The 26992-nt window shown below is 43.4% G+C and overlaps 1 protein-coding gene across 4 annotated transcripts in view; it reads right to left on the bottom strand.

Moving 5' to 3' along the window:
- The window catches only part of Atp7b (ATPase copper transporting beta), an 80864-nt gene that overhangs the window by 22880 nt on the left and 30992 nt on the right, over positions 1 to 26992 (bottom strand). Inside the window, exons 1-6 of one of the 4 annotated variants that reach the window (XR_006853828.2) lie at positions 25971 to 26413; positions 12129 to 13359; positions 7212 to 7469; positions 6178 to 6341; positions 3372 to 3533; positions 799 to 875 (exon numbers count right to left, since the gene is read on the bottom strand). Coding sequence is in view for 3 of the 4 variants with exons in the window: in XM_046454106.2 (XP_046310062.1) it covers positions 799 to 875; positions 3372 to 3533; positions 6178 to 6341; positions 7212 to 7469; positions 12129 to 13359; positions 25971 to 26207 (2129 nt within the window). In the remaining variant the exon portion in view is untranslated. Of the gene's footprint in view, positions 1 to 798; positions 876 to 3371; positions 3534 to 6177; positions 6342 to 7211; positions 7470 to 12128; positions 13360 to 25970; positions 26414 to 26992 lie in introns of those variants that run through there. The other 3 variants (XM_046454106.2, XM_046454105.2, XM_046454107.2) reach the window with 3 other exon arrangements.

Genomic DNA, 26992 nt, shown 5'->3' with positions numbered 1-26992 from the left:
GAGGACCCCTTGCCCCACAGACTCCCTTGGCCTAGCACAGCTCCACTCATTCCCTAAGCTTCAGCTCATGGGTCCCCTGCTTAGAGCTTTCCCAGACCTTCCCAGAGTCCACCTAAACCACTGCTGTCAAAGCTCACTCATTCTTTGCCTGCCAGATCAGGAACCCCTCTGAGGCAGGGTCCACAGTCTATTAACCATCCCCAGCACTGGTCACAGTGCCCTGCATACAGCTGTAGCCTTTAAGTTTGATGAAAGAATAAGGGAGTGGCCATCTGAAACAATAAATGACTCTTTTAGGTCTCCTGCTTCTCTGTCCATTTTCTTTCCACTTGGCCATGATGACTGTCCCCAGATCCTAGTTCTAGAACCTCTGCCAACAAAGTCTGAAAATACTGTAAAAGAAAAACCTGGCCCTCAATCCCAATTAAAGCATTATCCAATCTGCTAGGTGGCTATCAAAATTAATTTAAATCAATTTTAAATTAAATTTAAAAAAATTCGTCCCCACAGTCAAACCAGCTGTATTTCAAGTGCTCACTAGCCACATGGGATACTGGCCACTATCAGTGCACACACAGGATGCTGCCACCATCGCGGAAACTTCCACAGACAGCAGTGCTTCAGAGGGCTAACATCACAGGGTAAAGGCAACGGACCCAGGTAGAAGTCACCCAGGGAAGCAAGGACAGCAGGGACATCAACAAGCCACGGAGACATTTGCACAGGATGAGCCACAGTCAGCGGAGAGGGGAAGACACATAACCAAGAGCTACAGTTTAGCTTTCATATTCTACCTACTGCTTTATTTCCATCTTGTGGTCCAAGTGATGAGCGTTGGGCTTTCTCTGGGACAGGGAGGCATGATAGCCGAGTTCCTTGTTATTAAAAAGAGAGGGGCAGGGAACAAGGGGGGAAGGTACTTGTTAAAACATGCATTGGCAGAAAGCACTTTACAGCCCTGGAAATTAGAAAGCAAATCTAAAAAGTGCCTCAGAAGATCAGTGGGTTTTCTTCTCACAACCTCTTTACCCAAATTGGCCAACAGACCCTGTTCAGAGGTTCAGCACCAGCTTACACTGAGCGACCACACCATCTGTAAGGAGATGGTGTCAAACGGTGATCCCTGTCCCTGCTGTCAGCAAAGGAAGCAGGCTCTGGGAAGTTAACCTCGCCAGGCAGCCCCAAATACCTTTGGGGTCTAGCACCCTCACTCCACACACGGGGACAGCGAAGGTCAGAGGGGTTAAGCACTTTGCCCAAAGTCATGGCACTTCTCTGAAAAGCTGGATCCAGAGCTCGGGTCTCCAGGCCTCCGGACCAGGCTCCTCCTCCACAGGGAACTTGGCTCCCCCTCAGCATCTGGAAGCACGGCTTCTGCTGGGCCCCACAGAGGCTGTGCTCAAGCACTTCTGCCACCAATGGACCTGTTTTATCTCTGACCCTCCTTATGAGGACACCCAGGGAAAGCTGTCAAGAAATGTCTTGTGGGGCTGAGGCTGGGGCTCAGCGGTAGCACTCTTGCCCGGCATGTGTGAGGTACTGGGTTCGATACTCAGCACCACATATAAGTAAATAAAAAATAAAGGACTATCAACAACTAAAAAAAATAAAAAAAAAAAAAAGAAATGTCTTGTTAGTCAGCACAATATAGAGTGGGGCCCAGAACTGTGCTGTGACTTGTACACAAATACTAAAACTCTTAGATGTTCTAAGACTTTGTGAGACCAATGTTTTTATTACTAATATCGGTCTAATTATATTGTGAAAAAGTGCTCCAGAGATACAAGCATGGAGACCAGGCAATAATCTAATATTCTACTATTCCTCAAATAAGGTCAGAGAGGGTGATGCTCACAGACTGGGGAGAGGCAGACAAGGGCACTAAAAATCAGACAGAGATGGATTCAAAGGCAACACCTAGGATTCTCCTGCCCAACTACCCCATCAGTCTGACTCCTCAGCATCACCAATGCCACGTTATTACTGTTCCTTAAGATCCGTGGCATAGTAGAAATAGAAAGGCTGCTGAGCTTGGAACTGTGAGATCTGGGTTTGAATGCCATCCACCACCTGTGAGCTGGGTACTAGTGAGCAAAGTCCTTAACTTCTCTGAGGATCCTTCCTCATTTCATGAAGCAGCCATGCAGACGGCCTCCAAGGGTGAGGCATCCTGAACCTCAGCAGCACCAGCAGCAGCACTGCCAGTTCACAAGGCTCTGCTGGCCATATGACAGAAAACACCTCTCTATAAACACACGTAAACAATGAATCAAAGATGAAGGATGAGCTGGGCGTGGTGGCGCACAACTGTAATACCAGGGGCTCAGTGGCTGAGGCGGGAGGATCTCCAGTTCAAAGCCAGCCTCAGCAACAGTGAGGTGCTAAGCAACTTGGTGAGACCATGCCTCCAAATAAAATACAAAATAGAGCTGGGGCTGGGGCTCAGTGGTTGAGTGTTCCTAAATTCAATTCCCAGTAGCCAAAAAAATAAAAACTAAGGATGATATAGCATTAAACATGATATGAGATTATTTCATTTCAAAAGCAATTTCATTAGTAATCGTTCTTGCTAAATTTAATTTATCCTTACCAGCTGTTACAAAGTTAAATTTGTTAATTTTGATTAGCTTAACCCACTCCTATTACCACTGATGCTCAGTCTAGGGTATAACACAGCCCACAAAGAGGAAACAGTTGGTCTGTGGACAAACTGAGGGAGGTAGAACAGGCGTGAGAATTCTGATTTTCCAGAGCAAAAATGAGCAAACTCTTAGGGCAGGTCCAGCAGAGGGAAAAAATGTGGTATAATTCTGTCCAATGCCAACATTCCTTTGGTATAAAGATAATTGGCACAGACATATTTTAAAACTGCAAAAATTACCCATTGGTTCCGGAGGCTGGAGGATCACGAGTTCAACATCAGCAACTCAGTGAGACCATGTCTCTAAATAAAATATAAAAAAGGGCTAGGGATGTGGCTCAGTGGATGAGCGCCTCTGGGTTAAATTCCTGGTACTAAAACAACAACAACAACAACAACAACAAAAAAAAAAAACCTGCAATTAAAATAATTTAACCCTATATACCACATTTATCGTGGCAATACTCACTGTTCCCAGGGACTATCTGAAGCAATAATGTCTTTTCCCCCCTCATCCTCATCTCTTTCTTACCAATTCACTGATATTCTTCCTCAGATTATTTGATAGTTACTTACCTTCCCAGATTAATTTAAAATGATTGACCTTATTTCCACAGAAAAAGCTGATAGATTTTAGTGATTTTCATTCTGCTTATCTATACTTTCTCATTTTTCTTCAATGACTACATATTACTGTTTCTTAAAAAAAAAAATGAATTGAATGAATTACCTCAATAATTTTGACAATATCCCGTGGACCGATAATTTCGGGATCAAACTTCACATGGGCTTTGCTGGTGGCGAGGGCCACTGAGGCATAGGTGATGCCGTTTGTCCTGGTGAGCCTGGACTCTATGTTGTGAACACAGGAAGCGCAGGTCATCCCTGTGACCTGCAAGACAGGAGAAGAAACTTCCACAGGCCCAGGAGCCACTCAGGAAATTCCACCTGGTGACATGCCATCATAGGATGAGGCCCTTGACTGTCACACCTGCCCTGCCAGCCTTCTCATCCACAGCACCTTCTTGAGACTCTGGATGCCCACCTCCAAACCCCTGTAGGAGATGCTCGCCCTTAACCTTCCTCAGTGGCTCCAGGGTATAAGCGCTGCTTCTTCCCCAGCTCAGGCACAGGACACAGCGATCATTAGGCAGATGGCAACTGACGGAAGTTCAACTTCTGGCTCTGACAAGCATGTGCTTTTGAAGCCACCCTATGCTCTACCTCAGATTTCTCACCAACAAGATGGGGACAAGAACCGCCTCTCAAGAGTAAGGTGACATACTTCTGCCAAACCTTCTGGATTCCTGAAAGACTTATGCATGTATCACCAGTGCCTGCCCTGCAGCCTCTGCTATACCCTTCCAGCTCCAGTGCTCTGCTGGTGATAAGGGGTCTGATGGCAACGTCTCATTATCAAGAAGGAAGAGACTTAGGAAGTGACCAGTGGAGGAGATGGAATCTGAAGTGTTCAAAGTATGGACAGGGTTTTGAACAGGTGATGGTAAGGGCAACATTAGGAGGAGTGAAAAAGGCAGGACAGTGCAGTGTTCAGGCATCCACCAACAGCTGACATGGCTGGTGTGGGAATGAGAGGAAGAGGGGGATAGTCTGCAGTACTGGTTGGGTTCACAGCATGAAGGCTCTTGGGCACCCAGCTGGAAGGGTTGCTAAGCCACTACTGGACACAAAGCCATTGGGGAGTCATCAGGATAATGTGACCAGAACTGCACTCTGAAATTCGCATCAGTCATCCCAGAATAAATACCAAAGAGACAAGCGTCCCACCTGGAATTAGGGGAGGAGAGGCAAGCTCATCTGTAATCCAGACACATTCAACTTGGCCTCGAACCCAACAAGACCAGAGAGGGAGGACCATCAGAAAAACTAGAGCTTACCTGCTGGCAAGTGGCTGTGCTAACAGAACCCAGTCTGCAACTATTTCAATGATCCTTCTAAGCTCTCCTTTATATTTGCAATAGTAATAAGTAACATGTACTCTTGTGTAACATTTGTGTACTGTCTCAGGCACTGTACAGCTTTCACCAGCCCTGGGAAGTAGGCGTCAAAGCTGTAGCACCAACAGGTTTAATAAGTTGCCCAGAGGCACACAACTAGTGAGGAGCAGAGATGGAGCTCCTCATCTGGAGCCAGATGGTCTGGCTCCAGGGTCTGCTCCAAGCCACCCTTGTCTGCATAATAAGGTGGTTCTCTAAGTTAATACATGTCCCTGAGGCAACAGGGCCAGAATTCACACCCAAACCTCCTGCATTTCTACCATACCACAAGGTGCATCCTGACATGATAAAAATGGAGTTTGAAGGGAGGCATGCCATTCCTGGAATACGAATGAGGCAAATTAGACAATTTACTCTTCTGATAAGAGTGGTCACTGTTTCCTCAAACACTAATTAAATACAGAAATTCACAGAAAATGTCTGTGATCATGAGATAATAATAGAACTTTTACCACCACACTGTTTTAAAAAAGAACACTGCCAAAAAACCACTGTTTCAAAGAAAGTCTTCACCATTTCCAATAATAATCTTTGTTTAGATTTTCCACATAGTAGTCTGAGTGGGTGAGATGACCACATGTGGAGCTGCCAGTTTGCAGGAGGGACCCTCCCCTGTTACAGGGCTGATGCGGGCATAGCCCAGGAAGTTTACCCCTCAGTGCGCAGGAGGCCTCCCCAGAGCAAGAGATCTGCTCGACAGAACACCACTCATCAGGAGCTCAATGGGGCTCAACGTGCCACTTCTGCATTATACACTTCTTCTTCAAACATTGACTTAACACTAATGGCAGTGACTAAACACAAGTGAATAAAGGGCCCCTTCTGCTTTCAATGACTTGTTGATGTACAGCTATAACCATGAACAAACAGAAACTACTCCTTCCCACCCCAAACACTGAAAGCCACCGCCTTAGGCATTAGCCTTGGACTGAGCATTCTGGGATACTCTGGTCACTAATTACTCCCTAGACACCCAGTACCTACAAGTCCTCTTCATTTTTGTGGGTTTTGATTGGTTGTTTTTGTGGGGCTGGGGATCAAACCTAGAGCCTTCCACTTGCTAGGTAAACACTCTGTCATTGAGCTACACCCCAGCCATCTATCCTCCTTTGAATGGCACTCTGTACCCCAAGGACCCACCTTGTCTACCTAGAGATACCTGCAGGTGGTTGAGGTCTCTTTAGGCTTTAGACCAGGTCCATATTCAACCTCCCCAAACCACCTTACTCAGGACAGCCCACTATTCGTGATTCCTCCTTGTCCCAAACTCTTACACCTTACCACCTCTTCCTCATGACACCCCAGACACCCTCAGTGATGGCCTCCTCTGACTCTTTGACATAGCTGACCTTCCTTCACAAAATGAACAGGCCACTGTTGTTGGTGTCAAAGAAAAACAAAACAAACCCGACACAACAACAAATAGGGTATATCAGAGATAGATAGAGAAACTCATTGGTCAGAAGGAAGGTGCTATCGACTTATCCACAAGCCGGCTAAGGCTGTGATGATACTTACAATCAGCTCGATGTCGCCATCCGCGCCTGCGTTGTCTTCCATGACTGCCACCTCAAAGCCCATGTCCTGGATGAGCTGAGCTATCCTGGGTGGCTGGATGACCTCGGGATTATACTTGACCTCTGCTTTTCCCGACATCAAGGCAACCAACACCGAGAGAACACCTAGAACCATCAAGTCACAGCTGTGACACTCTGGGCATGGTGTCTGGGATGACATGGTCAACACAGTCAAGCAAAGAAAAATGTCTCCTCAGAAACCTCTGGAGTGGTGGGGAAATTATAAGTTAACTTTACGAGCAGCCAGCCCACGGATGGCAAAGGAACTCTTGCAGCACCTCGATTTGAGCACAGTCATCGTGGAGGCCCAGGAAGCTGTGGAGCACAGCTGTGGAGCAGAGGCTGGAGGAACCCGTCATCCTCCCTGAGGGCTGACTGAGGGCCAGGAGCCCAGCCTAAGACACATGGAGCCACAGGTGTGGAAAGAGAATGGACTCTGGAGGCAGGGCTGAGTCACGGCTCAGGCAATTCCAAACAAAATGGGGACAGGATTTTTGTTGTATTTTCAGATTTAAAAGACAGTATTGGAAATATAGCTTAGAGGATAAAACTTAGGTAGTTCCACAAAACTCTATGGTTTCAGGGACAACAGAATGGAATATTTGAAATCAGAATTTCTACACAAAATGGAGATAATTCACTCATTTTACGGGAAGGGGTGGGTGAGAAGGGAAAGGGAGGATATTAAATAACACAAGACAAACTAATTGAGAAGTCTAGCCACAGAATGTACCATAACCTTTAAGTTGGACTTTCCAAGGCTAACTTACTCAGAGATACAGTTTATCTCAAACTAAATAGAGAAAGAATGCCAATTGCCCAAGAACATTAGACAAACATCTACACTACCGCACACAATGGATTTGCTGCCAGATTGTCAGGGCTCTTGATAAACGCTGCCATGGAGACTCTGAGGGGAGACCATGCAGCCCGCACACAGCATTTTCAAGTTCAACATGGGGCCAGATCTCTTACCAGTTTCTTTCTGAAGATTCCTTTCTATGTTAGACACACAGGATGCACAGGTCATGCCTTTGATCTGCAGAAAGCACTTCTGTGGTGCTACTGTACCAGTGGGTGGTGGGAAATTTGGCAAGGGGCCAGCGCTGTGTTTTTTAGGGAGCACTCCACCATGGGGAGCCATTTCCGGCACAGACACAGAGGTGCCAGCCAGAGTTTGCTGCATGGTATTCCCCACACCATGGCTTCCAGCATGGTTGGCAGAATACTTTTCTAGGAAAAAATGTCAGAAATAATTCAAGTTAGAAGAACAAGTAGTATTTTTTTTTTTTTCAGAACAGGAAGCTCAAGCCTGATAATATTCAGGTAAAAGCTCCTAAAGAAGCAATGTGGGGATTGATGTTTCCACCTCTGTCTCTCCCTCCCTATGACCAGGAGGGGATTGATGTTTCCACCTCTGTCTCTCCCTCCCTATGACCAGGACAGAAGCACACAACTACAGACACGTGAAAACATACAGTGCTTTGGGGTGACAGCTCTGGGCAGGTGAATGCTCTTGCTTAGAAGACAGTAGTGGTGACAGTAGCCAGACTAACTCCAAGGTCTGTGCCTTTGACCATCGACTCTTCCCTGTGAGCAGAGGCATGGCTCTCCCCATGAGCATCTCATCTTCATGGAGCTGTCTGCCTTTTTCTTAATGCTTGTACAAGTCCTACGCACAATCTAGACATACATCCTTTGTCAGCTGGGTGCCCTGCAAATGTCTCCTCCCAGTCTGTGGTTTATGTTTTTGCTCTTCTACTGGTATCTTTTGGTAAATGAAATCTTTGATGTTAAGAAAGCTCAATAGCAATTTCTCTTTTAAAGGGTTAGCACTTTTTGTGCTCTCTTGATGAATGTCTTCCTCAACATGGCAAAAAAAACATTTGTGACGTTTTCTTCCAGAACCTCTATTGTTTTTATACATACCCGCATTCAAGGCTATGATATACTTCAATTATTTTTTTGTGTAAAGGTAACAGTCGACGTTAATGTTTTTTTGCAATTATAATCCAGCTTCACAGACTGAAAAGACTACTCTTTCTCCACTGGTACCTTTGCTATAAATCAGGAGAACACACAGGTACAGGCTTGTTTCTGGGCTCCATTATGTTCTCTGATATTTTTTGTCTATTCTTGTGTCAGTACCACACTGCCTTTTTTTTGGGGGGGGGTGGGTAATTTACTTAGAATAAGATGTGTAAATCAGAAGAATACTATTCTTAATCTTGATATACTGAATTAGTTTCCTACTACTCCTATAACAAATTACCACAAACTCAGCGTCTTTAAGACCACAAATGGATTTTCTAGCAATCCTATAATCAGAAGTGCCACATGACTCTTCCCAAGTGAAAATCAAGGTGTGGACAGGGTTGTGGCCTTCAGGAGGCTCTAGGGAAGAATCTATTCCCTGCCTTTTCCAGAACCTAAAGGCCACCTGCATTTCCAGATTTGTGGCCCCATTCTGCCATCTTCAGTTATCAACCCTGAATCGGTGACATCTCTAACCCAGTCAGTAAAGGGTTCTCCGCTTGTAATGACTGATGGGATCTTACTGCGCTCATCTGGATAATTCAGCATTCCGTATCTCAAGGTCCACTCCTTCCATCACATCTATGAAGTCCCTTTTGTCATACAAGGTAACATTCCATTTCCAGGAATTAGGGTGTGGACCCTTGGGGACCATTATCTGCCTACCTGTAACTACCACCCAGATCAATACATACTATAGAGAAAGTCACACTATTTTGATAATTCAAAAATACCTTTAAGAGCATGTGGAAAAGAATCCTATTATTTAACGATAGAGTCTCTCAGACAAAAAAAAAAAAAAAAAATTAGCAATGATCTGTACTGACTGTGGTCCATAACTTAATTCTGCATGAATCTCACATACTGGATGCTTTGCGCATTTTCTGCAGAGGGGTGAACTACTTCCACTTGCTCCTTCCCTGGGGAGATCTGCTGGGGCTCCTCTCTGAGGTCTCCTCCCAGGGCCTATGTGGCTTCTCAGCCAACATCCCTGTGATTAGTTCCCTGCAACACTCCTTCATGGAGTACCCCAGGACCCTGCTTTTCACAGTCTACTCCTTCACAAATGCCTGTGATGTTCTGGGTGCTCAAGAGTCCCAGGAGAAACAAATTTGAAGTCTGTCCCCTAAGAGCTCCTAACCAATCCAAAGGGAGTTGTACCAAATACAAATAATACCTTGTAAGCATTTAAGTAGTTATAATGGATAGTCACACCAAAGCACTCATGGCTTATCCTAAATTAAAACTGCTAGGTAAGACACAGGTATCCAGTTAAAGTTCCATTTCCATAAATAACCAATGATTTTTTTAGTGTAAATATATAATAAATGTTCATACACTAAAAACAACAACAACAACAAAAACTTGCACTATTTTTCTACAGTTCAAATTCACCTGGGTGTCCTATATTCTCATAATCCTGGGCTAGATGTAATTCTTATTCTATAAAATAAAAACTACTTCTTTCTAGGTTTACTCAGTCAGATCCAATTATTCTGTAATATGTAGTTCAATTCTCACTTCTTTTTTAAAATTTTTTGTTTTAATTAGTTACACATGACAGTACAATGACCTTGACATATCATACATTTGAATCAGATGCAATATAATTTCTCATTATTCTGAGCATACAGGTTGCAGAATCACATTGGTCATGCAGTCATGTATATACACACAGTAATAATAATGTCTCTTTTATTCTACTGTCCTTCCTGATCACATGCTTGGAAGACTATACCTCACAGAAAAACAACAAATGCTGACCCTATATTTCTTCCTTTTAAGTACAGAATTTACTGTGCTATGCTATTGTGTTTTCTTTATTGATTTTTTTAACTGTTTCCCAGGGTGCAGTAAGATTGATTGGGGGCAGGGGGACAAAACAAAACCCAAAACTCCTTCCTGAAATTTGGTACAAAGGACAAAGAAAGTGGCCAAGCCACCCCATGTGACTTACCCAGCCCTTTCAATGGTGGGTGTGCTGTGTACAGAGGGGAGGCAGGGAAGTTTCACAATACAGCAAACTTTCCAAGGACGCCAACTTTATCTTGGTTACTAGAGGAACAAAATGTGGGAACCAAAGTCCCCCAGGCCCTGGCTGCTGCCACAGGCCCTGTGTGTGGGTGCTGGGTTGCCTCTCTCTGTAGCAGCAAGCTCCAGCCAAAAGGCTACCATATCTGGTTCAGCCCACAGATTTGGAGGACACACAGGACCTGCATCCTAGACCTAAACAGTTATTACTGAGTTGACCATCATCAACTGTGGCCCTTCTGCCTACAGTACCCACAGCTCATCCAGGTACTCAGCAACCCATGGGGCCTGAGGCAGAGGATCTCTTAATCCCAGGAATTCAAAGCCAGCCTGAGAGAGTAGCTGGGACTTACATAGTGAGACCTTGTCACACACATAAAAGAAGTGCCCTTCCCTCCTGTTCTTCAGCCCTCTCTGGAACACCCCCATATCCATTGGTCCGAGGCTTAAGGGAGCTATTTTGTGCTTGATGGCAGCTTCAAATCCCATATCACTTACATGGTCCCTGAAGTCTTCAGGTTGAATAAGATAAAGTTGTAAGTGAGGACTACCTCTTGGTTCTGAGCAAAACTTTGACTCTCACCTCTCTGTCCCCCTCACTACCATGCAGCCTGGACTCCCACTTTCCCAATGTCCTGAAGCAGCCAGTGGTCACCCCCCACTAACCCTGAGAGACATTTCACACCTTTGCCTCTGTGGCAAATTTCAGCAGGCCACACTCCAATCACTGAGAGATTCTCCTTTATGCTCCCACCTCCAGACTCCATCTTCTTTCCCTTCTCCCATTCATTCTTCTGAGGTCTCTGTTCTTGCCCAGGACTCCCACATTCAAATCTGCATCTCTAGCCCCACACTATCTTCAAGCATCAGGAGGGGCTCCTCCTAGGTTCTGCCTCTCCCCCGGGCCCTCCCCCATCACACACAACTCCTAGCAAGGGCAAACTTGGTGGCTCTGACCTCCCCACTTTCCAAGTGGAGGACTAGCCTCCCTGTCCTTCTGCTTGGGCCATTCTGCATCCTTCCACAGCTCCCCCCACATATTGCCAGGCTAAGGCCACTGCCCAGGCTGCCCTGGCTACACAGGCTGCTTCCTCTGCTTCCGATGGTCTTGGTCCTCCCTTCCCTCCCCACACCTCTCTTGGTTGGCAAAGACAAAGCCTGGGATCATGTTGGACTTGTCCTTCTGACAGCAATGGCTTACTTCCATCTCCCTTCACTGCAATATAAGCTCTTAGGACAGACTGTCTTCCTAGCACAGACCCTGGCACGCGGCATGCAGAAAGGGTTGAGATGATGCTGCACTGCAGGCTCTCAAGTTAGAGAAAAGAGGGGCAGGGATGACCACCTCTCAGGAAACAGAACAGGTGGAGGCCTTTCCTTCGTGAAGACTGTCATATCTACCCTGCCAGCCCTATTCCCATCAGAGGGGCAAGGGCAAAAGCCTTCCCTTCATTCCCACTTTGAACAGAATGGCCTCTGGGTGCTGAGACTACGATTCTGTTGTTTTTATTATTTTGCTTTACTTAGCAGAGAAAATCTTCAAAGCAAATTTCTCCTTGGTAAAAGAAGGGTCTCCTGCTCTGTTTTAGGACACAGAATCAGAATTCTTTCCAGAAAAGAAGCCCAGATTAGAAGTTTAGCATTTCACAGCCAGCTACCTGAGAGCAACACTTGGAAATCCCATTTCCTCTCTCCTGACCATTTTGATGCGAGGAGAGGATACAGAATCTTGCTAACTGTCAACAGGAGAGACAACAAGCCAGGAACCTTGTTTAACGACACCCAGATACACCCTAGGACAAGCTTTGAACATCTATCAACACATACCAGGAATCACTGAGGCTTCAAATCCCATGTCTTCTATAGCAGCTCTGAGTTCTTCCGGGCTAATTACAGAGGGATCATAAAGAAAAGTTCCAGTCCCTTCAGCCAAAGAGACAGATACTCGCTTTACCCCTTCCCGCTGGGAAAGTATGCCTTCGATGGACTGGATACAGGACGCACAGGTCATGCCGGTGATGGCAAGCACCACGGTGCTGCATGCAGCCTGCCCCTGGTTTCTCTGGGAGGAACTGAGGAAATGCTGGTCAGAAGTCTCACCGTCTGTCCCAGTCCCTCCTGCTCCAGCAGGAAGAGAAACTTTATAGTGCCCAGGTGGAAGTGCCTCAATGGCCCTCTTTAAAGACACAGGAGTGATAGAAGAAGGGTCATACTCTACTAGGGCAGTTTTGTTCTCCAGGGACACTTGAATACCTTGAACCCCTGGGAGTTGGCCAATATTGTTTTCAATGTTCAAGACACAAGAGTTACAGTGCATTCCATCGATTCCCAGTTGCAGGGTAACCACGTGGCTTCCTTGGTGCCCTGAGGTCTCAGAATTATTGAAATTCTGATTAGCAGAAGCCGACAGTCTCTTTGGGTTAATGCTCTGTAAGCGGCCAATATCAATTGGTCCCAGGCTTAAGGGAGCCGTTTTGTGCTTGATGGCAGCTTCAAATCCCATATCACTTACATGGTCCCTGAGGTCTTCAGGTTGAATAAGATAAGGCTGGTAAGTGATGACGGCCTCTTGGTTGCTGAGTGAAACTTTGACTCTCACCACTCCCTGCAGTTTCCGGATCTTGCCTTCGATGGAGTTGACACAGGACTGGCAGGTCATGCCCTCCACCCTCAACTTGACCACTGCCTCCTGGGCTGGTAAGGACCTTGAAGGCCATGAGGAAGCTTTTCCTTCTGCAATGCTGGCCTCGAAGCCCATTTCCTCAATTTGATGGCAAATCTGTTGCAGGCTCATGACTGATGGCACGTATTTCACAGTTGCGCTGCCTTGTTCCAGAGAAACCTTAATGCTCACGACGCCTTTCAAACCAGATATTCGGCCCTCGATGGACTTGACACACGACTGGCAAGTCATACCCTGGACGCTGATCGTGCCAGTGGCTGTCTGAGAAGGGCACATGCCATCCAGACCACCTTCATAGCCGACATTGTCAAAGGCAAAACTCTGCTTCATGGCTGGGTCCCAGGAATGAGTAGGCACAGAAAGTTTAGAGAAGATCTAAAAGGAAAAGAAATAACATTTTTTTAGCTTTAAAATCAAATACTTTTTACAGTATCCCAGCTTGCTTGGCACTAGAAATGGTGTCAATAACACTGGTGTCAGGACATTCCACAGGTACGAGAACATAAAACAGACAAAAGTGGAGGCATCATTTACTAAATGAATGGGCTCATGTGAGTCCCCTTTAGCTCTGACATTCTGTGATTATGAACCTAGCAGTCAGTCACTGTCTGCCCACCTTAGTGAAAGGCCTTTCTCACCCAGCAGACGCGGGAATTTTCTGAAGTACAGCAAGACCTGGCTTTATGCACAGAACACAGCAAGACTGGGCTACGACAGAGGCTGAGACCTCAAAGACAAGGCCTAGGTGTCCTTCCTTCTGGCTGATACCTGAGACCCCAAAGAACTTGCTCCTTTTAGCTAAAACTATGCAGGGTCCTAGTGAAATGCAACTCCCAGAACAGGCAACCCCTTAATTCTGTGTATCTTTCTAGAAGTCAGTCTGGATCTTGGTATAACTAGATCTTGCCTTCAATGGAATTGGCACAGGACTGGCAGGTCATACCCTCCACCCACAACTTGACCTTTGGGCATAGGCTACAAACTCAGACCTCCCAGGCCTGGAAGAGTTGGAATCAACAGGTGGACTACATGTCAGCAAAGAAAGGTCTAAAGATATGCTGAGGCAAAATGAGCATAAGTGGCTAGCCAAGAAGGGCAAAAGGGAGAATCAGGAAGAACGGGAAATTCAGTTCCTGGATCTATTTTCTTTTCCCACATTTTTTTCAGTGTATTACAGTTGTACATAATGATGGGATTTGTTGCTACATATTCCTATATATACACAAGAAAACAAAACAATTTGGTCAATATCATTCCCCAGTATTTCTCCCCTCCCTTCCCCTGGTCCCTTTCCTCTCTAGCTTCCACATTTGAGAGGAAACATACAATCCTTGACCTTCTGAGTTTGGTTTATTTTACTTAACATAATGTTCTTGAGTTCCACCCATTTTCCTGCAAATGACATAATTTTATTTTTCTTTGTGACCAAATAAAAATCTATTGTGTATATATATATATATATATACCACATTTTCTTTATCCATTCATCCACTGATGACACCTAGGCATGTTCTGTAGTTTGGATATTATGGATTGTGACTGCTATAAACATGGACATGCATATATCACTGTAGTATGATGACTGAAATTCTTCAAGATAAACTGAGGAGTGATACAGCTGGATCATATGGTGGTTCCATGCCCAGTCTTTTGAGAAACCTCCATACTGATTTCCATGGTGGTTGTACCAATGTACAATCTATTATGGTTTAGCTAATAGGTGTCCCCTAAAAAGTTCATATGTGAGACAATGCAACAACATTCAGAGGTGAAATGATGGGGTAGTAAGAGCCTTAACCCAGATGGGAATTAACTGACTGTTAACTGAAGGGAGATAGGTGTAGATGGAGGAGGTGGATCACTAGGGGGTGTTTGGAGTACATATTTTGTATCTGGCAAGTGGATTCTCTCTGCTGCCTGATCATTACGTGAGGCATTTCCCTTCATCACATGCTTCCACCATGATGTTCAGCCTCACCTTGAGCCCTGAGGAATAGAACTGGCTATTAATGAACTGAGACCTCTGAAACTATGAGCCCCCAGTACAAAATTTTCCTCCTCTAAAATTGTTATTTCAGGTCTTTTAGTCACAGCAGAAAAAAAAAAAAAAAAAACACTGACTAAAACACAACCCTAAAAGTAGTCTAAAAGTGTTCCTTTTCCTCCACCTCCTCTCCAGCATTTATAATTGTGTATATTCTTGATGGCTGCCATTCTGACTGATATGATATGAAATCTCAGTGCAGTTCTGATTTGCATTTCCCTAATTACTGATGATGTTGAACATTTTTTTCCATATGTTTGTCAACTATCTGTAATTCTTTTTTTTTTTAAGAGAGAGAGAGAGAGAGAGAGAGAGAGAGAGAGAATTTTAATATTTATTTCTTAGTTTTCGGTGGACACAACATCTTTGTTTGTATGTGGTGCTGAGGATCGAACCCAGCAACCCCAGCCCTTCCCAGAACTTTTTACTTTTTTATCTTGAGACAAGGTCTTGCTCAGTTGCCCAGGCTGGCAGCTGAGCAAGTGATCTTCTTGCCTCTGCCTCCCCAGTAGCTAGGATTACAGGTATGTACCACTACACCTATCTGTGATGATACCTATTAAAATAACAAATTCACATCCTTTTTGACTTCAGCAACTCTATTTCTGAGAATTTTTCCAATAATTATATTTCTTTATGTGAAAATGAAAGCATGTAACAAAGATTTAAATGCTATAAAAGATAAGAAAAAACAAATTTCCATCTGGTTAGTCTGGTTATTTAAATTATTATAACCATACTACCCAGTTCTTAAAATGAATGAGGCAGCTTTGAACATACTTTGTTCAGGGGAAAAAGCAAGGCACAGAACAGAGGGTATGTGTTTCTGTTATCTACTGTTATGTGACAAACCAAATTTAGCAGCTTACAGAGTTTTTCCACTTGGACAGGGCTCAGCAGGGAAAGCTCATTTCTGCTCTAACAGCACCATCTGGGCAGGGGGGCCTGAATAGAGCCACCCTCAGCTGGATGGTGGTTCATTCAGCACAAGGCTGCCAAACTGATGTTGGTTACCAGTTGGAGGTTCCATTGAGGCTGGTGGCAGGACCTGTTTTTTTCTCCTTATAATGAAGTGGGGAATCTCACAGTTGGTGACTCCTAAGTTCTGAGAGCAAGTGTCACAATGACAAGCATTCTCACAGAACAAGTCTCAATGTGCAAGCACTTATCAAAATTCCCATTAGCCAAAGCCAGTCACATGGCCAAGCACAGTCAATGTGAAAGGGAATTACCCAGAGCATAAGTGCAAGCAGGTGCAGTTCACTGAGAGGGCCACCACAAGTTTACCACAGTAAGCCAGCACTCTATGACACAAGAAACCATTATGCAAATGAATCATCTCTGAGTGAATGCATAAGAAATCGGTCCAGAGTTTTGCAGAGGACTGAGCAGCTGAAGGAATCAGGTAGCTGGGATACAAGGAAAAAAAAAGTCATGTACACTGTACAGATTAGTGTACAACGTACATGCATTAACAAATTCTAAAAAAATGATTAATTTCAAAATTAAAAGAAAATATCATGAGTGCAAAGGAGATCCAGAACAGAGACTTGTTTATAGTTGGCACTAATTAAACACTGATTTAACTTAAGGGATGAAGGAAAAACTAAGAATATATTTAAGGACACTCACTTTCATACAGTGTCTTCTTAGTAGAAATTGCCTCCTTTTAATAAGACATCACCCTCACCCATCTAGTCTGTTCGAAAAACAAATCCCTAATGATTTACTACCCAACTTATGTCCTGGTCCTAGCTCTAGCGACAATTTACCAAATCCAAGCCACAATGCTGGCTCTTAATCTGTGGATGGTTGAACTTACACTCCTGCCAAAAGGATGTGCAGAAGTGTTGGAAGCTATTTGCTTGTGACAAACAACACTCACAGGTACCCCTTTCTAGACAAGCAGGTTTCTAAGGACCAGCAGTTATAAGAAACAAGAATTGCAAATAACACGTCTTTGTGAAACACTTGAGTACCTCTTGGTTCAGGAACCATCTCTTAAGTGTAGACACATGGTGTGTGTGTGCTTTCAGTTCAATTCTTCAACTAATACAATCTTTGGGGAAGAAGAAAAATCCTCCTATTGTGTTTTATGTCAAACTAACAAAGGTTTAGATTTAAGGGATGTTGGACAGCAGGCCGGAGCTGTGAGCCTTGCAAAAGCCCTGGTTTTTCTCCTATTCCCACCCAATTCCACATTCCCTATAAACATTTGGGGCTTTTTCTGCATACCCAACACCATGTTGGGGAAAAACTTTGCAAGCCCTTGAATTTTTAATAAACTATTCATATGGTGGCCATCAAGATTAGAAGGAACTGGGACTTGGGTTGTGGCTCAGTGGTAAAGCACTTCATAAAGATGAAAAGATGCATAAGGTGAGGCACGGGAAGGAACAGAGCTTCCACGCCCTCCCTGTGTGAGCCACCTCCAAGAACCTCCAGGAACCTTCACAAGTTCAGCAATCTGGAGGCTGACCAAATCTGCCCTTTTAGGATTTTATGAAAGCTCTAGTTCATAACACGATTGATTAAATCACTGGTCAATGGGATCAATTTAACCTTCATTCCCTCTCCCCTCCCAAGAGGTTGGGAAGTGGGGCTGAAAGTTCCAACTCTCTCCTTTGATTTTGGTCTTTCCTGTGACCAGCCACCATCCTGAAGCTACTTGGTGGTGGCACCGGTCAATTCATTAGCATACACTGCTTTGAAGATTCCAAGGATTTCAGGAAAAGGAGGAAGACCAAATGAATATTTCATAATATAGCAACTAGTCACTTCTGAGATCTCATTAGTTATACCTGGATCTCCATCATCCTTAACAGGACACTACTGGGCTACTTCTCTTTGAAACTTCTTTCACTGTGAAGGATGTGTAATGTTCTTAACAACCTATGCAGCAAAAGCAATATAAGTGATGCAAATTTTCCAAGATAAAACCTCCATCTTCTAAATATTCCACACTCTGAACTTTCAGGGAATGCAAAGCACAGAAAAGTCCTGGTTCATATATTCATACACACACACTCAAGAACAGCAAATAATGAATGATTCTGGGTGTTATTTTATAAAGATGGATGGCATTTTATATCCCTTATGCTCACAACAATTCTAGCAGAAGGTATGTTTGCTTTTTTTTACTGTTGAAACAACTCTGGAGTTTATTCAAGTCCACAAATCAATTTAAATAATAGAGCTGGGGTTGAAATCCAGTTCAAAAATCCAATAGGCTCTGTATTTTCTTAAAACAACTTCTAAGGTTACCTTTTTAAAAATCCATATTATTACAACAAGTGACTATAATGCAGCAAAGAAAACAAAGGCAAACAGCCGTATCCCACCTGCAGACAAGCTGAGCTGCCTAAACTTGAGTCAGGGCTTCACCCTAAGTATCTGGTTCCTCAGAAAAACTGAGGCACTCACTCTGCTTTCCTCAGTGTTCCCAACTGCCACACATTCGAGGGAAGCAACTTAGCCAAGAAGGCAAGACACAAGTAGCAGGAACAGGTTCCTGGGCCACACCCAGCACCCTGGATACACTGTAGGTGGGTCAGCCTTACCTCAGATTTCCCTGGATGTCACTGATTCAGGGCAAGGGAGGGTAAGAAGGCTGCTTGACTCAAGCAAGGATCTCACCCAGAATGGGAGTGTGGCTCAGTGCTGGAGCCCATGCTCGGCATACACAAGGTCCTGTCTCCAATCAAAAGAGGTAGGGGAGGGGAGGGAAGGATGGGGGGAAGGGAGGGGATGGGTTCTCACCCAAAAGCACCTGGGCATCAGGACAGGTGGGTGTTAGTCTCTAAAACCCCCTCTGAAGAAGAATCCATGTTAAACCTCTATGTAATTAATCAAGGATATAAGTGTATGTACTTGGGTGTTCAAATGAAAAATTGAGATTCTCTTTAGCTGAGTTACAAAATATTGATTATTTTTAAAAAGTATATCCTTTCCAGTTTTAAAATTTAAATAAAAAGCAAGTATTACTTTTCTTTAATATCTTTATTTTATTTTATTTATGTGGTGCTGAGGATCGAACCCAGTGCCTTACGTATGCGAGGCAAGTGCTCAACCACTGAGCCACAACCCCAGTCCCAGCATTACTTTTATAATCAGAAAATAAATGTGATTTTTTTTCACTTGTCTAAAGCAAGAAAGAAAATGTTTTTGCTCAACCATACTAATTTAAGCCAGAATATTAATAATTATAATAAAGATGATGAATTGATGACACATTTGGATATTGTTTTATATTCTAAAGAACACTTTCACATATAATTTTGAGAGCCACAGCCGAGTCGGAATGGCCCCTGGCATTTTGCCAGAAGTAATGGTTGAGAGGTGAGCCATTAAGATGATGCTGGATTGAAACAGGTTGTGTATTCAATTGTATATAGACCCCTGCTGTCCACCTCCGGCTCCCGCTACTTTGGAGTTCTCGTGGGGATTCCTGGGGAGTTCGCGTTGGTTGGTGAAGTTCTGGTGGAGGAGTTCCAGTTGGGGTGGTGTGCCGGAGAGGGGCCGCATGGTTGTTCGGGAGAGTTCCTGGGGAGTGTGTGTGGAGTGCTGTTGGAGTTCAGGCAATAAAGTTTCCTGTTTGAACATACAAGTGCTTTGCGGCGGCTCGGTGATTTGAGCCCAGCCAGACTGCAGCATTATATCTCTGTTTAAATATCTTCTTTCCTACTCATTATAAATTTCCCAAGGGTGTGTCTGACTGTCTTGGGTATGAAGTCCATCTCTGAGCAAATCCAAGCCTGACTCCTTATGGTAGAGTGGCAGTAATAATACTGACTACCCTACAACTGTACTTTTATAACCAGCACTAAGGGGACTTAAAAGGTTAAGAGTGTACATGTCTGGTAATGAATGACCATAAGAACACACATGGCCTCATGTGATCTTCAAACATGGCCCAGTTTGCAAGACCCTTAATATTTTCTTCATTTTACTGATAAGGAACTAGTCACTAAAATTAGTGTACATATTTTCCCAACTCCCACTCCAACTCCTCTACCATGTCCTTTAACATTATTTCACACAGGTTCAGAGAGAGCTTCCAATAGTAGTTATTTAAATTTTGTCTATTTCAAAAACTCAGACATTCATTCAGACATATAGAAGGACCTACTATGTGCCCACTGTGTATGCAGCAACCCAATATCCTGATGGCAGACTGCACCTTCTGGGAAATTTTACACAAAGGACTATTCAGTGCCTGTTTTTCTCTGAACCACAGCAAGGGAAAGCATTAACCCTAACTAGGAAACTGGAAACACATATTTGATACTTGACTGGAAAAACAAAGTGAGTAAAATAAAGGACAGATGAAATTAACACACCCCAACACATACATGCATATAACATGTTGTTTTCAACAAACAACAAAATCCTCAAATTCACAACTTGTGAGACAATGGTATCCTCTCCAAGGAGCACTTCCCGTTATCTCAGAAAACACACTCCCAGTCTCTTGCCACACAGCTTTATATCAACCAGTTCAGAGAACACCGTTGCTTTTAACTGATGTCTACTATAACAACTATTCCATCAAACTTACCAATTAATCACACTTTTCTACTCTGAAATCTTCTCTGAAAGCACTCTATAATCAGAGAGTGTTTTCCTCTCTCAAATTATAAAGTTTTAAATGACAGGCCCATCACTAGCAAGCAGCTGTAAATGTCTTGGAATTTATTTTTAATGTTTGAATGAAGTAATCTAATTCCAAACCATAAAGTCATAATTTCCTTAATTCATTTCTCAGGATTAGTATAAGAGCATGATATAAGAGACCTACACTGGATATGTGAAATATCACCACTGGTTAGAAGAAATGTCAACACCAAAGATATTAGTTCAGATATTCATACTACATAGCAGAAATGAATGGATTTGAGATTCCTTTTGTTGATAAATTGCATATGATTGCATATTTGAAATAATGCAGTTAGTATTTTATTTTGCTTTACAAAAATTTATAAAATAATTGCTAAGGAATGAAGTGGATTTTGCCTGGAACTATAGATATGACACATAAAACAAATATATTTCTTTAAAAGACTTACCTATAAACCTATTGTTTATAATACTACTCTATAAATGCATGGTGGGTGGGAACTGGCTACTAAAATAATTCCCCAAAAAGAAATGCAAGTGGCTGGTAAACCCTTTTTTAAACATAAATAAGACAGGGATTTAAATAATATATTATTTTTTTACCCAATAGACTAGTAAAATATTTAAAGTTTGATGATAAAGTAAGCAAGAGTGTAGGGAAAATAATTTGTACCTTTTGGGAGAGCAATTAGGCAGTATCCATCAATGTTAATGCTCATTACCTTTGCTCCAGAGCATTTTCTTTGAAATTCTGGGAATTCCATCATACAGATATAAAATTAGAAATAGCAATGCTCATTGCTACTCAAATGGTGAAAAATTGAAAATGAGCTAAACAGTCTTCTACAGGGAGCCAGCTACAGAGACTCAGACAGAAACGCTGTGTCATGATTAAAAGGGAGAGGGCACATGAAAAGGCACCCTTGAAAGATTAAGAGCGAAAGCAGCAACACAGCATAAATAGGGTCCTATCTGTCCAAAAGAGGACAAAAAAACACACTTCTATGCCTTGTTACTGATGTTTCCATCCAGCAGACACTGCTTTTAGGGAACGCTAAAGAATCTGATCAACATGATCTCTAGGAAAGCAAATTAATTTTGAATGATGCTGCTGCTGATTCCGTGGTGATGGACAGCCACTTCTTTAAGTTACTACTTCACTCCACTTCACCTATTTTCCCCTTATTTTAGAAGGGTTATACTTATGCCAGCTGGGTCTTCTTGATTTCATCTAGGAAAAAAATAAAACCCAGCCCAAACACCACTCATCTAAGGTAAAATTCTGTATCCTGCTTCCCAAAAATGGTAAGGGATGGGTGGTAAAGCATGTGCCTGGAATGCTCAGTGCCCTGGGTCCTATCCTCAACACCACAAAAATTTTAATAAAGATGGTAAGTTCACAACGTAACAACGCTGTTGCCTTTATCAGTTTAATGCCTCTAACACCAACCCTCCTTCCAGCAAGAGATAAACCTAGTTTGAGCTCATCTGTGTGTTTACTCAATAGCTTGATACCAACGAATGACTCTGCCAGACATGAGATACAAAAACAAAATCAGCAGCTCAGGACCACGCGTAGCTCAGTGGCAAAGTACTTGCCCACATGGGCATGTGTGAGGCCCGGGGTTCCACCCACAGCACACCACAAGATTAAGAGGGGGAAAAAAAAAACCCAGCAGCCAATTTTGGTCAAAGAGGTCAAAAGGGTTATGAGTAAGGAGGCTTAAGCAGTTGTTTCTGGACAGAAAGGGGAATTCTCTACACACTTTGGACAAATCCCAGTAACCGCCAACTACTCTCACTTCCCAATGAAGGTGGAGGAGAGATAAGGAGGGGCAAGGGTGGACAGATAAGTACTCTCCTCTCAATTCCTCCCCTTTTCACAACTAATTGCTTAGGAAACTCCAGGCTTAGCCCTGTTGACAGCAAAAAGAGATCTTCTAACAAGCAAGCAGGTAGAAGGAAACGTACTACCACCACTGGATTGGCTTTGCCTGTTCCAACATTTTCCCTGTCTCTCTAAAACACACACAATTCAAAGACAGCTTGCTTAAAGTCATGCTTTAATTCTCAATTGTATTCTACATTGTATAAGAAATATAAAATTCAGGGGCTGTGGATGTGGCTCAGCGGTAGAACACTTGCGTGGCACATGTAAGGCACCATGATCCATTCTCAGTACCACATCAAAATAAATAAATAAATAATATAAAATTCGAACAAAGGCACTAATCATAAATAACAAGTTTTAAGTTGTTATTTATAACTTAGCAGATACTGTGTCTCTTGTGAATAAAGTATCACATGAAAGCCAACTTTCCATCCACCATAAATTAGAAGCTCTCCAACACTCAAGCATATTCAAAACTCCGTCTTAAATGATACTTCAGAGTCATAATGGAAGGGCAAGGGATCAAGTCCTTCAGGCTAGCTCAGCTTTCGTGTCCCCACAGGAGGACTAAGGACACCTCCTTGGGTTGTTAAGGTGACTAAATTAATTGACAAGTGACACAAGCAAGGTGCCTACCACATACCAAGTACTAAATAAGTGAGTTCTCAAGATCCAAAGTTTGGATCATAACAGAATATTAGTCAAGACACTATTGACATGAAAAATAGTGACTTGTAATTGACTTTTAGTTTGGTTTTTATAATCATAAACCAGCTACCACATATTTCCCCTATTTGAGGATCATTTAAGTTCTTTCTAAAAGTAACCCTAAATTTAAAAGTGGGGCTGTCATTTAAAATGGCAGTATACATGTGTCTATGTATTGACATAGAAAACCATCCACAAAATATTGTTAAAAATCCAAGATATACAACACTCTGTATAATCTGATCCCATATTTATAAATTTATATTTAAACATGTACATGCCTGCATACATAAACAATCGGATATACACACCTATTCGTATGTGGTTGCTTTCATTTCCCTCTTCATACCTTTCTGCATTTCCCATGCCCCATGATACACTCATTTTTATAATAAGCATGTGTCACTTTTATAATCAAGACTTCAGGAAAAACAGTTGCAACTGTGATCAGACTACAAGGCTAACCCAGTCCTATGCAGACATTCAGACAGCCCCAGACACATCTCAAGAGTTGGGAATTCTATGGAAAAAGCTTACTTTGGCACAGGTGGTACCACTTTGTGTTTGCAATACTCTACAAAGTGCTTTCGCTATCTTGTGAGGCAGGATCTCTCACCCAGCTTTGCAATGAGGAACCTGACCCTGGGGGTGTCCCAGACTCACCTACCCAGGCCCCACAGCCTATAGTTGACATAGTATGGATCACCTGCCCCACTTAGGCCTCTTCTCACCCCACCTTCTGAATGGGCTCCATAGCCAGATTCAGGGTGCTCCCCAGTCACTGGGGATAGTAAAAAATCACTAGCCTATGTCACATCCCAAAACGTCAGAGAAATGCTAGAATCTGCAAATTAATGGTTCAGACTTTTTTTTTTTTTTTTTTTTTTTGGATACTGAGGATTGAACCCAGGGGTGCTCTACCACTGAACTAATTATCCAGCCCTTTCTATATTTTTATTTTGAGACAGTCTCACCAAGCTGCTAAGGCTGGCCTCAAACTAGTGATCCTCCTGCCTCAGCCACCTGAGTCCTTGGGCTTACATGCATATGTCTCCATGCCTGACCAGTTTGGACATTTTGAAGAAATGCTCTTAATGATCTTAAACACTTGGCTAAAAATACAAATGTTGGCCCTGAATTATACAAAGGAGCAGCATATGAAAAGACAGACCAAATGCTTTGTTAAGTCTTTACGATTCTAAATGACTTAACACATATTAGTTCAAATACTGGTTGAATGGAAGTTCAAGAGGTATAAACTGGAAGCTTCACAATTTTTGGAAAGCCAAGTAATTAAAATTCACTGAGCATGGAGTTTGCCACCTATCCCCTCACCTTGCTGAAAAACCACTTTTATCCAACTCTGTATAAAAGCTACTCAAACTGGCAGCCACTGAATGACTCCACACTTCCTGCTATTAAAGTTGCCTGAGAAGAAACTTTGAAGAAGTTTCTTGGAATTTTCCACAAATTCACCACACACAAATCTGTGTGTGGGAGCTGGAGGGCGGGGGGGGGGGGGGTGCCAGGGACTGAACCCAGAGCCTCATGCATGCTAGGTAATCACTCTGCCATGGTGTCACACCCCCACCCTCCAAACATATTCTTAATATTACCTTAGAGCATAATTATATCCTGGTTAAAGACCTAAGAACAAAATGCAGGGTTTTTTTTAGGGTTTCTATTGTCAACAGCCAAATACAATGTGACTTTAACATTGTAAATCTCTTGCACAATACATTTCAAACAGTTCTCATAAAAATTCCTTTGATTTGGGAGGACTGTCTAAACAATGAACACACACATAAAAAAAGTTTTAAAGGAAGCAAAATACTTATGAAAACTTCTCTTTGCATCTACTTAGTTTAATGCTTTCAAAACTACTTGCTTTTTCATCTGAGTATTCAAGGAAGACCCCAACCCCACACAGATTATTGGTGCCACTTGGAAATGGTGTTACAAGCACTATTTTTACAAAATATTGTACTTCCCTACTTTTGAATACAACTGACCTTTGGGTTAATAAAACTTACATTTATTTACTTAAGCAGCTTCTTTCTCTATTTTGGGGGGATTGAACCCAGGGGTGCTGAACCACTGAGCAATATCCCAAGCCCTTTTTTATATTTTATTTAAAGACAGGATCTTGCTGAGTTGCTAAGTGCCTTGCTAATCTGCTGAGGCTGGCTCTGAATTGGAGATCCTCCTCCTGCCTCAGTCTCCCGGGTTGCTGGGATGACCGGCATGCACCACCGCGCCCAGCAGCAGCTTCATTTTAAAGCAACATTTTCAAAGTATTTATTTAGTTGAAATGTGATGATTAACAGATTATACACTCTTAAAAAATAAAAAGGGAGGGGCTGTGAGTATAGCTCAGTGGTTGAGTGATTGCTTAGAATGCTCCAGGTACTGCGTTCAATCCCCAGCAACACAAAAAATAAAAATAAAAAGGGAGGAAAGACCCATTTTTGTCCAACTTACATTTTGGAAAACTTGTGCTTCGCAGGCTTACAAAATATCCTGAAAATATGAAGCAACAAGACCCAAACTTCACCTGCCATAAAATAAACACCGCCACTCTTTCTGGTGCTGTATCTGAGCTCTCCCTCTCTACACCCCAGACTGCTTGCTCCCTGACCTTTCACACATGAAATAAGGAGAAGGTGCCATCTGTAACCTGGTCCCAAGTCTCTCATGGCTTTCCAGCCCTTCTGCAACTCCACTGACCTGACGGGAACTTATTTCCTGGGTTCCATCCATGGCCCTCTGTGGAAATGCTCCCTCCTCTGATGGTGGAGAGCTTTTCTTCTCTGAAAATACTGGCCTGGCCGAGCACCTGGCCCCAGGACTCCTCCTGAAGGACTTCCACTTGTGGACAGACAGCAAGGTCACCTGTGGATCACTCAGAGTCGCTAGGAAGGATTGCTCGGTGCTCCTGGGCACCTGGCCCTCAGCCTTCTCCATGGCCAGGTGGAGGGTCACACCTTGACTCCTTGCTAAAGCAGTTCAGCTTTCCCCACCTAGCTGGTGGTAGTAGAAGAAAAATGCTTTCGGTGTCCTTCGGATTAGCAGGGAAAGGCACCCTTCTGCAGCTGAGCCAGCCAGAGAGGCTGCCTTCAGTCTGGCAGCCAGCTTCAGGAACTGGGCAGACTGCACACTGCCAGGTACCTGTTTGCTTGCTTATCTAAAACCGTCCCACCAATTGGCAGCCTCTCACTCACTGCATGCAGCACCATGGTCTCTGCACACGGCCCCTGCATGGCCACATCCGGCACTGACTGAACACTCGACTGCTCTCTCTGGAGCCCAGTACCTAATCATCCCCAAAACTACACACAGCTTTCTTTTGGCCACATGCATGCCTAGAAACCTGGCCTAGAGGCCAGTTATTACCAAACTGCAAGTGTTTTCTTGTCTTCCAGAGCTCCAACACTGGCAGGGTATGGAATACCCAGGGAGAGAAGCAGTCCTTAGGCAACATGACTTGCGTTTCCAAGAAGGGGTAAGAAAGCTCCATGTTTCCCGTAGCTTTGTTTTCCCTTGAACCAAAGACTGAACTGACTGCACAAACTCACTGACTAAACAGCTCATGCATCTTTTATACACGGCATAACAGCCAGGAACTAATCCACCATTCAGGCTTCTCAGGCTACCTGCTGTTCCACTGAGGATTAATATAAGGAGACACACGACAATGCAGTAATCCAGACAGACGCCTGCTCTGTTGGGCTGTGCTGCCTCCCTTCCCA

The sequence above is a fragment of the Marmota monax genome, unplaced genomic scaffold (genome assembly GCF_021218885.2).
Source record: "Marmota monax isolate L192 unplaced genomic scaffold, Marmota_monax_Labrador192_F-V1.1 WCK01_AAM20220418_F8-fsc00011, whole genome shotgun sequence".
NCBI classification, from domain to species: Eukaryota; Metazoa; Chordata; class Mammalia; order Rodentia; family Sciuridae; genus Marmota; species Marmota monax.
Note: the sequence above shows the minus strand (reverse complement) of the source record. Positions and strands in the feature narration are given on the sequence as shown.